Source organism: Camponotus floridanus, unplaced genomic scaffold (genome assembly GCF_003227725.1).
Source record: "Camponotus floridanus strain SB8 unplaced genomic scaffold, Cflo_v7.5 scaffold16, whole genome shotgun sequence".
In the NCBI taxonomy this organism is placed as follows: Eukaryota; Metazoa; Arthropoda; class Insecta; order Hymenoptera; family Formicidae; genus Camponotus; species Camponotus floridanus.
In genome coordinates, this window is record NW_020229281.1 from 2,889,878 (window position 1) to 2,903,662 (window position 13,785).

The 13,785-nt window shown below is 35.6% G+C and overlaps 1 protein-coding gene across 7 annotated transcripts in view; it reads left to right on the forward strand.

The window, feature by feature from the left end:
• LOC105255950 (ras-related protein Rab-37) overlaps positions 1-13,139 on the forward strand; it is a 146,503-nt gene extending 133,364 nt beyond the window's left edge. For 4 of the 7 annotated variants that reach the window (XM_011265524.3, XM_011265525.3, XM_011265522.3 and 1 more), the window contains exons 5-8: positions 8,189-8,297; positions 10,539-10,649; positions 11,308-11,449; positions 11,714-13,139. In XM_011265524.3, the coding sequence (XP_011263826.1) occupies positions 8,189-8,297; positions 10,539-10,649; positions 11,308-11,449; positions 11,714-11,831 (480 nt within the window). In that variant the 3' untranslated portion in view covers positions 11,832-13,139. Of the gene's footprint in view, positions 1-6,764; positions 7,574-7,873; positions 7,985-8,188; positions 8,298-10,538; positions 10,650-11,307; positions 11,450-11,713 lie in introns of all 7 variants that reach the window. The other 3 variants (XM_011265530.3, XM_011265528.3, XM_011265529.3) reach the window with 1 other exon arrangement.
• Positions 13,140-13,785: the final 646 nt, after the last annotated feature.

Sequence of the window (13,785 nt, forward strand, 5' to 3'; positions counted from 1 at the left end):
ATTCTTTAACATTAATTTTTTTAAATTTTATCAAATGTTTAAAAATATTTTATGTTAATTTTGTTTTTTAAATTAATGATTCAAGAAACACGTAGCAAGTACAAATTACGATATGCGTACGATACTTGTACTCTAAGAGAAAACTACAGAATGTGCAATGTAAAGCTGATATCGTGCGGTCTGTCGCAATCAGCGCGTTAATTAGCATGTTAATTAACGGTAGTGTAGCAACCGTACTGCGATCTTTCGCAAACCGATCTTAAACTTTGCGCTCTTCCTTCTTTCTCTTCTCTTCTCCGAGGAGTCGTGATTGAAAGAAGAGATCGTGTCCGTTTTTACCGCCGTTTTTAATGGCTAACGACGGTTCCACGGCCGATGCACTCTCCATAATGGCCAATGGCACGCTCCGAAAGGGCGTGATTAATTTCCATAATGGCCGCTACGCCGACTCTTAATAAACGCGCTTTGTCGAACAGTCGTCGGCTGACAGTTGCGTGAGAGAAAAATGACGAATGACATTTTCGTCGTGATAAATACCATCACCGCTTTAATTTACGAACGCTGATGATCGTTGACCTTTGATAAAACATCTCTTCCGGTAAGTTGGCACGCGAGACAATAAAAGATAACTTGTCTTTAATCACATATACGCACGCACATGTACAAGAGAATAATAAATTTAGATTTACAATTTATTTTTTAAAATTAAGAGAGAATGCATAATTCCGGCTTAAAAAATGTATTATCATGTCACAATATTTTGAAAAATGTGAAAGTAAAACTGTAGAGAAAGATTATTTTTACGGACTTATCATGCTAGAATTATAGCATGTTAAGGAATTTATTATGAAGAATAAGATTAATAAAATTTCTTCGTATTTTTAAATAATTTAAAAAATATTATATCGAGAAGACTGCTAAATTTAAAGATAATAATAATTAAATAATAATAATAATGTATAATTTAAAGAATCTTTTTTATATTGTTTAATAAAAATCAGATTACAAACTAAATAGAATTAGACTAATTAGATTAATTAGAATTAGATGTCATTAAGTTTATCATAATGAAAATCTAACAATTATCGAATTTTTATGAAAATTCATATTTTACGTTATTAAATATGAAGCCAAAATTAATGAATGTACAATAATATGAATGCAATATAATACTATTACATTTTCCTGAAGTAAAAATCTGATATTTAATCAGAAAATTTTTTCAATTTTAATCTCTTTCCAACGAATCTTTTTAAAGATTGAATGTTCTGACAATGGGCTTAATTTTGAACAGAATAAAATACACGTGGCATGATAAATGACATGGAGATGAGTTATTTTTATGACTTTAGATTATGACTTTCGATTTTTCGAAATTACGTCGTAAAAAAATATTTTCGAGGAATCATATCGAACATAAAAAATTGAAATGAATAATTATTCTTTTTTGAGGGAGGAGGGAAGAGAGGGAAGAGGGGGGGACTTTCATCGTTATCATAAAAATTGCGTGCGAGATAGATAAATATCTCAATCGCGAGAATTGCGTGATCAGATGAATAACGAAGAACAAGGTTCCTTCGTTATAATCAAACGCTCAGTCTCTTTGCATTGCATTCCGATGGCTTTTTATCATTTGACATATATAAAATTCTTTCGCAAAAAACACTTCCGCGTCTAGGATATGAAGAAGTATAAATGCGCACAACTGGCAAACTGTGAATTATTATTTATCACTTTGCCGTTATACCGTTTACCTTGCGACTGGTTATCTTAGTTAAGTCGTAAGTCAATCGAACGCTAATATACTTTACGTAACGACGTGGAAAAAGATACGATAAGTCGAAGCAGGAGGACTAAGCTTTTTAGCTGTGCAATTGCGATATATTTTCAACTTATTATTTTCATATCAGTCAAAAAAATTGTCGTAAAAATTAACAGACATATACTTAATTAATTATTAGGTTTCTTAATCGAAGTGTCTTGGTCGATTTAAAATTTTATTTGACTTTATTGCAAATAATTTCACTTCTTATACTCAATAATATATATATAGAGTCTTCATTCGATTGAAGAGTTATTAATTTTTTTCTACATTATTCAAGATATGAAAAAGAAAAAGAGAGAAAGAAAATTTGTGCAATTTTATTCGAAATATGAATTCTTTTATTTATTAATTTGTTAATTATGTATACATATGTAACATACATATGAAATATTGTTCTTAAATTTTACTACAATTATGTAATATCTAATTAGCTCTGAAAATTATTATTATTATTAATAAAATAAATTCGATATCAGAAATTATTGCGCAGATTCTCGTCATAAAATAATTTCAGGATATTGCAGCAAAAGACTGTGAAAAACAGATATATTCGTTCTATCTGTGATAAGCCTGTTAATTTAATGACTCGAAACGTCTCTCGAAATGATCAAATATGCTTTGTATATAAAAAATTATTGTGCAAAGAAAATATACTCTTATTTGATTGAACATATGAACGTATAAAAATAAAATTAAGCTTACACTTGACACGATCAAGAAGATTTATTATTGAACGATTGAATTAATAGAAGCATCCGAGAGTAAGTAGATTATTAATTAATAAAAATCCGATATTCTCCTTATTATTTATTGTCGATATTCGACATCACGTTTCGTCGATAGCATTAATTATTTCTCATGCGATTCAATAATTGCAATTTAATTCTTCTCTCGATAAGTTTTCTCGATCGTTATATCGCGTGGATACGTTTCGATAATTATTTTACGTTTCTCCGTTTGCTTCTTTTTTATATTGTAAGATATATCAAAGATCTATTTAAGGAGTCTGATAAAATTAGTTAATTTCGCAAGAACTAAATAAACGAAAAATCGATATAATCGAGTTTTTTTGGTTCATAAATATCAGATTTCTTAGAAATTCCTCATCTTTTCTTATTCCATTGTTATTTATTATTACATACGCGCGCGCGCGCGCATACATGTGTATGAGTGAATCGGTCATCGACATAAAAACAAGTCATATATTTTTATTTAAATTTTAAATATTATTCCTAAACGTTCAACATTATTCAATTTTTATATGATATATAATTTATATATATATATATATATATATATATATATATATAAATTATATAATAAAATATAATATAAAATATATTAATTTCCATATTTTTTTATCATGTATGTTAAGAATATTCTTTCTCTCTCGCTTTTTTTCTCCCTTTCTCTAAAGATTAAAATAGTTTTTATATTAATATTGAAACGGAAATGGATCGAGAAGTTATATAAGAAAGTATTTTAGGAAAGACATCATTAAGTAACTATGTAATCATCTCATTAAGACATAATTGAAAACGATAAAATTTCTCTCTATACAGCGACAAAAGTACAAGGAATAACGATCAGAATAATGATTAAATCTGCGATTAAATTGTAATACGAGAATACAGGTCTGATAAACTTTTTGCATTCGATAGACATAAATTTTTGCACCGTCACTAGAATATTAAATGCGAATGCAAAATCAAAAGACTTTTAATTTTAGATATATGTATGAGCATTCGTGTTTTTCCACTAAAACAATAAAAAGAAAGAGAGAGAGAACTAAAGAGTTAATATCGCGCAGGAAATTGCCGAGAGGTATTTGAAAAAGACATTCCTAAATACACAGAGTTGAAAACGAAGCACTTTTGCCTTTACATTTCCCTCAAATTAAAAGTTTTTTAATTATAGACGTTAGAGAGAACAATAATTACTGTTTTGAAAACGACTACCGTAATTATTTCTTGTTACGACGTAATGTTGCGCTGAAATATCCAATTCATCTTCATGAATATTCTTTTCTAAAGTATAAATTTACGTGCTTTCACTTTCCAGTGCACTTTTATCACAATGTAAAATAATACACTGCGTATATTAGTTAATTAAACAATACTACGAGAATCAAAAAACTACGAGAAAATCGAAAAATCGAAAAATATCGAAAAAAATCGAAAAATATGGACGGGACAAGAGCGAGTCGCTAATGTGTGACACGACATAACAACTCGCAGAATCGGACGGGAATCGCAGAGGAAAGTGGCTTCAATGGCCGAACCAAGGACGTACGTACATAGTAATTCGTCCGCGTACCTCGATTAATCACGTCCAGTTTTATAATCGTGTCGCTGAACCGCGTCGATACATGTAATCAATCGTGTCGGTGTCATAGGGCGCGTTAGTCACGCTTTTCGGTCGTTTCCTTTCTGAGAAATGTTTGCAAAAGGGCGCCACCGGTCGGGTAGAATCGGACGGGAGCCGCAGGGAGTCTTTTTTTTTTTTATGTCCGGTCGCGGCGTGGGTGGGCCCAAAGGAGCGGGTAGGCTGGGCCTCGAATCTGCAATCCGGTTTTTCACGCTCCGATCGACTGCAGGAATTTCTTCGAATCGCGCCTCATTAATTTCCCTCTCTCTCTCATGCGTCGAGAAAAATTACAGACATTAAATTGACACAAATTACATTTCCCTCCGGATTTTTTGCGCGAATAATAAATTTACCCGAGTATGTTGCATTAAACTTGTATGTAATAGAATTTCCGCGTTCGAGTAATGAATGTCGTGAACGATAAATTATCCATCGATAATTATATGCTCGAATATATTTTGCAATCGTCTATTACTCGTGCACATGTTGAATTATTCAGGACGACGTGCCGTTGAAAATATGCGCGCAGCAAATGGATCACCAAATGCAATTGCATTCGGGCGAATCATAGTTTGGAGCTTTTTCGCAATTGCGCGATACCTGCAATAGCAGTCGAATGAGGCCGATTGTCGTCGTTCGCGCCATTTCCCTTTCTGATGAAGCCGGAAATGATCGGAGGACGAGTTTTTTTTTTAGTGCCGGCCCGATTTGACGACAACGATCGACGATGGAGAGACGTAACGCGATCGAAATCGTCAAAGTTGCGATTATAATGTATTCCGCTCGCGTAAAGCGGACTGCTTTATTCCCGTCAGAGATATCCTTTCTCGCTCGCATCATCCACAGAGCGAGATTTTATTCCTCGGTTCATTTTCCGAAGCGAGAGAAAGCGCATCTCCGCGCGATTTTATTACCGCGACAGCGAAAAAGAAAGAAGAGAAAAAATTGAGTATATATAATATATAGGATATAGGGCGGTATTATGTCGTATGATAATAAAAGCTGGAGTAATCCGCGCCTGAAAACACTCGATAGCGAATATGCGACTCGGGAGAAAAAATTATTTTATGTCTAAAAAAGGAAAAAATATAGTGCCAATATATTGATTCGCAAGAAGTCGAAATGGCAGCTGAGATTTTTTTTACGAACTGCTAGAGAATGCACTTTGCAGTCAACGTTATATGAGATTTTCTCCTTATCTAGATATGACGTGATACGCACGTCCATTATTATTGGATATAATAATAATAATAATAATTTATATATATATTTATTTATTTATTTATTTATTTATTTATAGGCTGTCAGATGCAGATATCGAATCCATTAGCTTCCAGATGTTTTCTGAGATCTCGGAAAAAGTCGTTCATTGTCGCGGCAGGTGACAATATTATATCGTATCGCGATATAATCGCCCCGATGTGCAACTTTGCGTGACGACTTTGCAAAGGGCATCGATCCTGCAAAGTTAAATTATCTTCGGCAAAGCTTTAACTTTTCTACATTAAAACCGATATTGCTTACGCGACGCAATAGTTTGATATACATTCCCTGATTGAAATTATTTTTTATTTCGATCTCTTTCAATTCCTTTGTATTTATAGATTCCAAGAGGGATTTCGAGATAGATTTGTTTAGGAATTCCTATCTTTGTATCTCAAATAAACATACAGTTTCTTATTTAAAAGAAATTTAAAAGAAATGCAACAGGACTATAGATTGATTACTTTCGAAATTTGATTGCTCAAGATAAATTTTAGATTGAAATTGAGATCGACGAAAGTAGAAGCAAAATTAATGGATAATTAATGAAATTTCGAAAATGATTGATTTATAACGTATATAATGCTTATAATCATTTTCAAAATTTTATTAATGTTACATATGCGGCAAAATTTATCGGACATTTCTTTGAAGCCGATTATTCGCGTGTTGTACGCTACGATCGATTTCTATCTCTTAGAAGATTCATTGCAGGTGAACGCAGCTTGTATCTCGCGAATTCATTAAAATCGCTCGTGCGCGAGCACTCTGACATAGCAGGTCGTGACGTACTCGAAACAGACGTATCATGTATAGTTGCATACATATCCGCGTTTTTCGGGTACAAATTGCTATCTATCCCGACGACCAATTATACTTCCGCTTGTCAAACATCGGGATATTTCGATGATTTGGCTTTATCGCGAATGATTCACATATTCACAATATCAAAGGGAATTTTTCTTTACACTCATCGACAGATTTATTCCGTTTAATATGTCCACTGTTGGCTCGCCGCTAACTTTATTGTAGCACGCTTTTACGGCTACACGTGCAATTTTACGCGTTCATTGAGCGAAAATGCGCAATTTTAAATCTCGCCCCGATTACGCAAATTGTCCAATATTGCTACCGATTACGGAAAGAGAAAGAGAGAGAAAAAGAGACGCGTACCAGAACAAAATGGCAAACATTAGTTTAACATTTGATCACGCGAACGTAAAACGCATGAATAAAACAAAGCGTTCGCTGAAGAATTCGCGAAGCAGATCGCAATAATCGCAAGCGAATAAATCAAGGAGCATTCTAGTGTTTTAGTAGCAGAAATACCGGAACAATACGCAGCAGAGTGAATTATTCAGAACATTTGCACTAATCTAAGTGAGTGCATTCCGTAGCCCGTCACTCCCCACCGCTCGGTCTCGCGAAAGTGCGCGGCTTCGTTCTGAAGAAACACCGAAGAAAGGAGGATCCACCGAAAAAACCGAGCTCCGCGTCACCAACACAGAGAGCGAATCGTTTCCCTCTCTTATTCCCCGAGTGTCAGCTGGGCCCTCGTCGCGACAGCAGAAGAGAAGGCGCGAGAGACGGGAAGCGAGAGCAGAAGAGGAGAAAGGAAGCGAGAGAAGGAAGCACACGAACGTGCGCGCGAGGAGGAGAAAGGGTTTAGTGACCTCGTCGTCATAATCCTAAGGAGAAGCAGGAGTAGGACGACGACGACGACGAGGACGAGGACGGCAACGGCAACGACAACGACGACGACGACAACGTGCACGAGCGCGACGACGCCGTGCGCGACGAGACGACGAGGAGTGGCCGAGAAGAAGAAGAGCAAATTGGTGCTCCCGGTAGCAGGGGCTCATGAGCATCGTGGAGGAAACGTTGCGTAACGTGTCGAGGCGCAGCAGGCACGGTAAACGTGGCGGATCAGCTGGTGCCGCCGCCGATTGGTCCGCGGCTGGCGCGCGGGGCCCGGCCCAGCTGGCCCCCGTCGCCGCGTCCGGCGCCCCCGCCAGGCCCCAGGACATCGCGGGCCCGACTAGACGCCAGTCGTCGCGCGATAGCGTCGACTCCAGCGGCCAGCACACCCCACCCGATCACGCAGACCTCCTCTTCAAGGTCTCTGCCGCCTGATACTCTGGCGCGCTTTCTCGCTCGCCGATCTCGCCGATATTTACTTCCCTCGCGCTCGAAGTCACGATGATATTTTTCCTTCGGATTTTTGTCGTTTCCTCGGGTTTAATCTCGATCTCGTTGATTTCCTTTCGTGCGAAATAACTTGGTAACATTAAAGATTATTTTCTTATTTTTTAATATAACTTTCGGAAAATTAATTAAGACTCGTGATTTCGGCGTTTATTGGGCGAGCTAAACGAGCTGAGTAAAATGATTGTTTGAAAATTCTCGCTCACGATGCAGGTGATGTTACTTGGGGACAGTGGCGTTGGAAAGACCTGTCTTCTGACGCGTTTTCGCGACGGCCGCTTCCTGTCGGGAAACTACATAACAACCGTCGGCATTGACTTTAGGGTGAGAGACGTCATTTCATCTTGTATCGTAATACGTAATTTAATAAGCGGTGCTCTCGAAGAATGAGATGTTTGTTACGACTTGTTTGTTCTTTAAACGAGAAAGTTGCTCGCATTGGATGACTTGGTATAACTTCGCGATTCATGATCGCGAGCCTCGATCTTGTGGCTCTATAAAAGTTTTATTTCTTATATATTCTTGCAGAACAAAGTTGTCACCGTGGACGACACACCGATCAAGCTGCAAATCTGGGACACGGCCGGCCAAGAGAGATTTCGAAGCGTCACGCACGCTTATTATCGAGACGCACATGGTAAATCATATTTCCATATCGTAATAATCGAAATTAATTAATCATTAATTGACGAACATATATATTCACATCGAGAACTAGAATTAAGCACCAATTGGCAGAATAAATATTGAAACGCTGAAAAATAAGGAAAATACTAATCAACTGGATTGTTATATTGTTATATTACACGTCACGATAAATCAGGCAAGTCAAGCGTTCGCATTTGACTAATTGCGACTAACGAGCGTCTGAATTGATTTAATATACCAATAAAATGCAGCGATGTCGTTTCATAGAATTCGCAATTTGTCGACTGCTTCTGGCAGCCGATAAATTCAAGATCGTTAAGAAAATTTTTCATCATTCATATCACGATTTATTTTCACGCTTACATTGAGGGGCATATGAAACATTCTACTCGCGTTTTATCGTAGCAGGAAATGATGAGAGATATCTCTGCGAGAGAAAGAAAAGAGGGAGGGGGAGAGAGAGAGAGAGAGAGAGAGAGAGAGAGAGAGAGAGAGAGAGAGAGAGACGTGTTTCCGACAAGAGGCATCAGAGGCATTTAACGCGTTTGATTTTAAATCGAGGAGATTCTTCTTCTATGCCAAACACGGAACACAATTTCAACTCGATGATCGTTATCGATGCGCTATACAGGGTGTCCTGAATTCTTCGAATTTTTCCTTGAGACTTTTTTTTTTAATCCATCAATTAATTTAAAATAAAATTTTTTAATGAAGAATTTATAATTCATTTTCTCCAACTCTATTTTTTTCCAATGATCAGGTTTATTTTTTGTAATCAAAATTTCCGCAAAACTAAAAAGAAGTTTTTTTTTTATTTTCGCAGAAATAAATCCGTTACAAAATTGTCGGATATTAAAATTTTATTATCGGAGTGCTGTGAACAATTTATCTATGAGATTGGACTTGGGAAAGAGAAGAAGACTTTCGCAACAACGAGAAGTTGTCGAAATGTAGCGGTCCGCCTCCGGGGAAATCTTAATTGTTCATCCCTTTTCGACTCGGTTCAGCTCTTCGAGATTCTTCTCCTCCCTCTCTCTCTCGATTTATTTTCGCACTTGAAATAATCAATTTGCAATGTTGCCTCCAATTCTCGTCGCATCGCGACGAACTCGGGTCGACTTTACAATGCACGAACCATTTGTAACTTTGCCACGAACTCTCTCTCTCTAGTCGTTGCGCTCCCGATTTTGTTGCCCCGCCAATTTTGGCCGAGAGCCAAACTCGATTCGCGCAGATAGACGGGGCAGGAATACGAAGAGGAGGGTGCCTATGGGGGGGGGGGGAGAGCGACCTCATTGTTTGTCGGTAGGACCCATCTGTGAGTTCTAAAGTTGTTGCGACAATAGCGTTGCGTTGCGCCAACTTTATCGGAAGTAATCACTCCGGTCGAGTGAATGACTGTGTAATAATTAGACGTGTCACATCCATCTAGAAGATTAAACAATCGTTGAAACCGCGAAATCGCACGAGGCAAGAGTTCCGAGGGCGAAAGTGTAAACTAAGTTTATGTATTATTAAATTCGCAAAATACTTTAAATCTAAAAGTTATACACTTATGGCTTAAAAATAAAATAATTAAATTTAAACTATAAGATTTAAAGATTTAATTATGTAATAAGATTTATTTTTTAGAATAATATCCAAAGTAAATTTTCTATAAATATAAATTACACAATTAAAGAAAAAAATATATTTTTTACATTAAAAAAGTCACTATTTTCCATTGTTTTTTTAATACAATTCCAAATTTTGAAAAACTTGCGATTAAAGTAATTCAAAAAAAGATTACTTTATTAAGTATAATTAATATGTTAATATATTAATATATTAATATTTTATCATGTTTTCATATTATAATTACGTGTGACGTGTCGGAGAAGTTTTGTTATATATGTTGTTAGGATAGTGCTAAAAAAAAATTTGTTGTGCTAATTTTGATGATGAAATGCATTATAATTCATTTTTGTAATTTTAATAATAAATTTCTCAAAATTATAACGCATTGCTATTTGGAAGCTGGAATTGAGCATTAGAAAAACTACGTGAAATTATTATGTTTCTTGAGTACGTTTTTTTTATTGAATTATGTTATACGCTTATCTTCGTTCGTTTTTATCGTTTGACGCATCAAAGTTTTACAACATATTTTATAAAAAACTGCCGACTATCAGATGATGTCAAGTCGATTAGATCAACGATTAAAAAAAGAGTGATTTATGACTGATTCCAGCGCTTTTGCTGTTATACGACGTGACAAATAAGACGAGTTACGACAATATCAGGGCTTGGCTGAGCGAAATCCGGGAACATGCAAACGAGGATGTCGTCATCATGTTGCTGGGTGAGTCGCCGTTTATTTATGGTTCCCCTCGATGGTACCGATACACAATAGATCTGCCTACTTAGAATTCGCGTAAAACTTGGCGAGAGACTTTAATCTCCAAGAAATTAAACACCGGATATAAGGACCAAGTATAATCGTTTAGCAAAGATAAGAGTTCACTAGAAAGCTATCTGGATGACCCAGATTTGATTTCAACAACACCATCCGATTGTCCCAAGTGATATATACACATAGTTACCGAACCAATTTAAATCAAGAGATTCAGAACTAACAATCTTGGTTTCAGGAAGGATCAAATTTAACTTGCAGCGTTTCCGATTAAATGCAATTTGGGTCGCTTCGAGAGCAATTAAAATTGATTTTCATGCGAATTCATGTTTAATAGCAAGTGTGCGAAAATAATACGAAAGACAATAAAAAGAGATAAAAATATGTTCAATCTCTCATCTTAATTATTAGTTTTTCTTTTGAAATCGAATTTCTTTTTAGGTTTTATGATTCGAAATGTAAAAGTTTCGATCTTCAAATTTAAGTTAATTTCGGTTCATAAATTGACCTCAATTGCTCTCGGTTAATCCAAATCCAATTGAAAACGTTATTGCATCATAAAAATATATTTACCTGCTTTCTTTGCTCTACATTTATCAAATCGCAGGTAACAAATCCGACTGTGGAACGGAGCGTGTCGTTAAACGGGAGGACGGCGAACGATTAGCGCAGGAGTACAAAGTGCCGTTCATGGAAACGTCTGCCAAGACTGGCCTCAATGTCGAACTGGCATTCCTCGCAGTTGCTCGGTACGGTATCTAAAATTGACAAATGTAATCGTTAAAATGATGCGAATTAATATTGTTTAAGCCGATTTTAGTCTCGATCTTAATTTAATTAGGGTATATCTCTTTCTCAAATTGAATATTTTTAAAAACTGAAAAGAAACGAAAATCAAATGGAAGTTTTAATCGAGTTTGAATGTATTTTTTTCTGGTAATTTTTATTTTGTAAAGATAATAACTGGACCGTGTGTATGTATGATTATAACAGCTGATCGGCTCTCATTTCAGGGAGCTGAAGGCCAGAAAAAGCGACAACCCTGACGAAACGAAATTCAACGTTCAGGACTACGTCCGTCAGCAGTCTCAGCGAAACACTTGCTTCAATTCCAGCTGCTTGACAACCTGAACCATTTTTCTTTCCACATCAAAATAAGAGGATACGCGAGCTGGAATCGCGTTGATCGTATAAGATATATATGGCACGAGTTTCAAGCCATATATACAAGATTGGATTTTGATTTCTGTGTAAGATGATTGGTATAATTTTCGCATGCGCGAGACACGCCTGAATAGAAACTCGATTCGTAATAATTTCAAATGAATCGGAAAATCGAATAGAAAAACAGTATTAGCACTTTTTTTTTAAAACAATACGTTATTAAGAAGTATTATTTTATTTCGTAGAATACGAAATCGATCGCGCTCTTAAAAGATTAGAGCCGGTAGAGAGCTGCTCGACCTTTTCATGTAGTGTCAAAAAGAAAAGTAGAAAGAGAAAAAGAGAGAGAATGAGAGAGAGAGAGAGAATATGAATCTCGTTATAAACGTAAACATGTGTCAAATGATTGCTCGCATTTAATGTAATAGTTCTAAGAGAATAGAGAATCTCATGTATACACGACACACGAGATACCTCCATAAATAAGCCTCTAGCGCTCGATGGTTCTAATTTCGCATACACCATATGTCCGCATATATACAGTGACTCGCGAAATTCATCAAATATTTGGAAAATTTCAAAAAAGTTTATTTAGAAATGCATTATCTTGCGCATGCATGTATGTATCTATGTGTACGTATGTGGTATGTGTTTATTTTTTTCTCTGATAATATATACGAGCTACAAAAATCTCCTTTTAGACGCTCATTTCTTTCTTCATATTTCTTATTACTTTGTTAAATTTTATGAAAATTTTAAAATATTCGATCAACTTCGCGAGTAACTGTATGTTAATGTTAAACGCTCAGCGACGCGCGATTATTAAAAGCAATCGTAAGCGTAAATTACAGCTTATACTGGTTGTCGCACGCCCCGACTCTATAATCATTCGTTGCGCTGTTTGCATAAAGGAGTGCGATCTTCGATTTGCATACAATGTGCTTGTTACAAGTTATATAGCGCGCGTATTCATTCAACGTGCGGTTGCATCTGTCTCTTGGTGACTGCGTAAGTGAACAAAAATATCAATGCGAGCTCAGTCTCTCGGCATACTAAATAACATAGTTGTGATATAATAGTGTCGAAAGAGAGAGATAGAGAGAGACAGAGAGAGATTAAAAGTCTATGCACACTGCACGAAACGTCATATTATCGTCGCAAACTTTCCTATCTAGATTTGATTCTAATCAGCTCGAGATTATATTTTTGTTTTTAACATTAATATGTTTTCAATATAAAATTTACACGAATTCATAATAAAATTGCCCGAGAAAAAAGTCCATATATAATAAAATATAAATATATATATAATATATATATTCGTATATTTTATATATAATTATATATATATATATATATATTTGATTATATATGAATGTCTTTTTCCGAATGTAATGATCTTGGACCAAAAGAAAGAAACACAAGGAAGATTGTTAAAAAATGATAAAGAGAATGAATTCGATATTTTTCTTTTATTTTCGATTTTAATTTTTAATCAGAGAGAAATCATCCTTTTTCGAAATTACTTAATCTATAGTTTTATCGAAAACTTCTTTCTTTTTAACTATAAGTTAAATAATTTCAAAAGAGGGTAATCTAACTGTTTAAAGTACCGAATATAATAAATGCTAAACACAAAATTGAGAGATAAAAAGTAAGAGAAAAATTTTAACTCGGATGACATTACGTATATAGTGTGTATAAACCTTTATGCGTCTCTCGTAGAGGAGGAACGTCGAGAAACGATTCGTAGCTGCCATCTAGCAAATCAACATGCGAACACACTTGAAAATTTCCTCTGGACAAACGTCCCCGCGCGATGCTTCTTCCCTTTCTTTTTCTCGTTCTTGTAGCCGACAAATGTATGTGCGTTTTGTGATTATTAGTAGGCGCGTTTTGTATAAACGATAATTGAGATAGT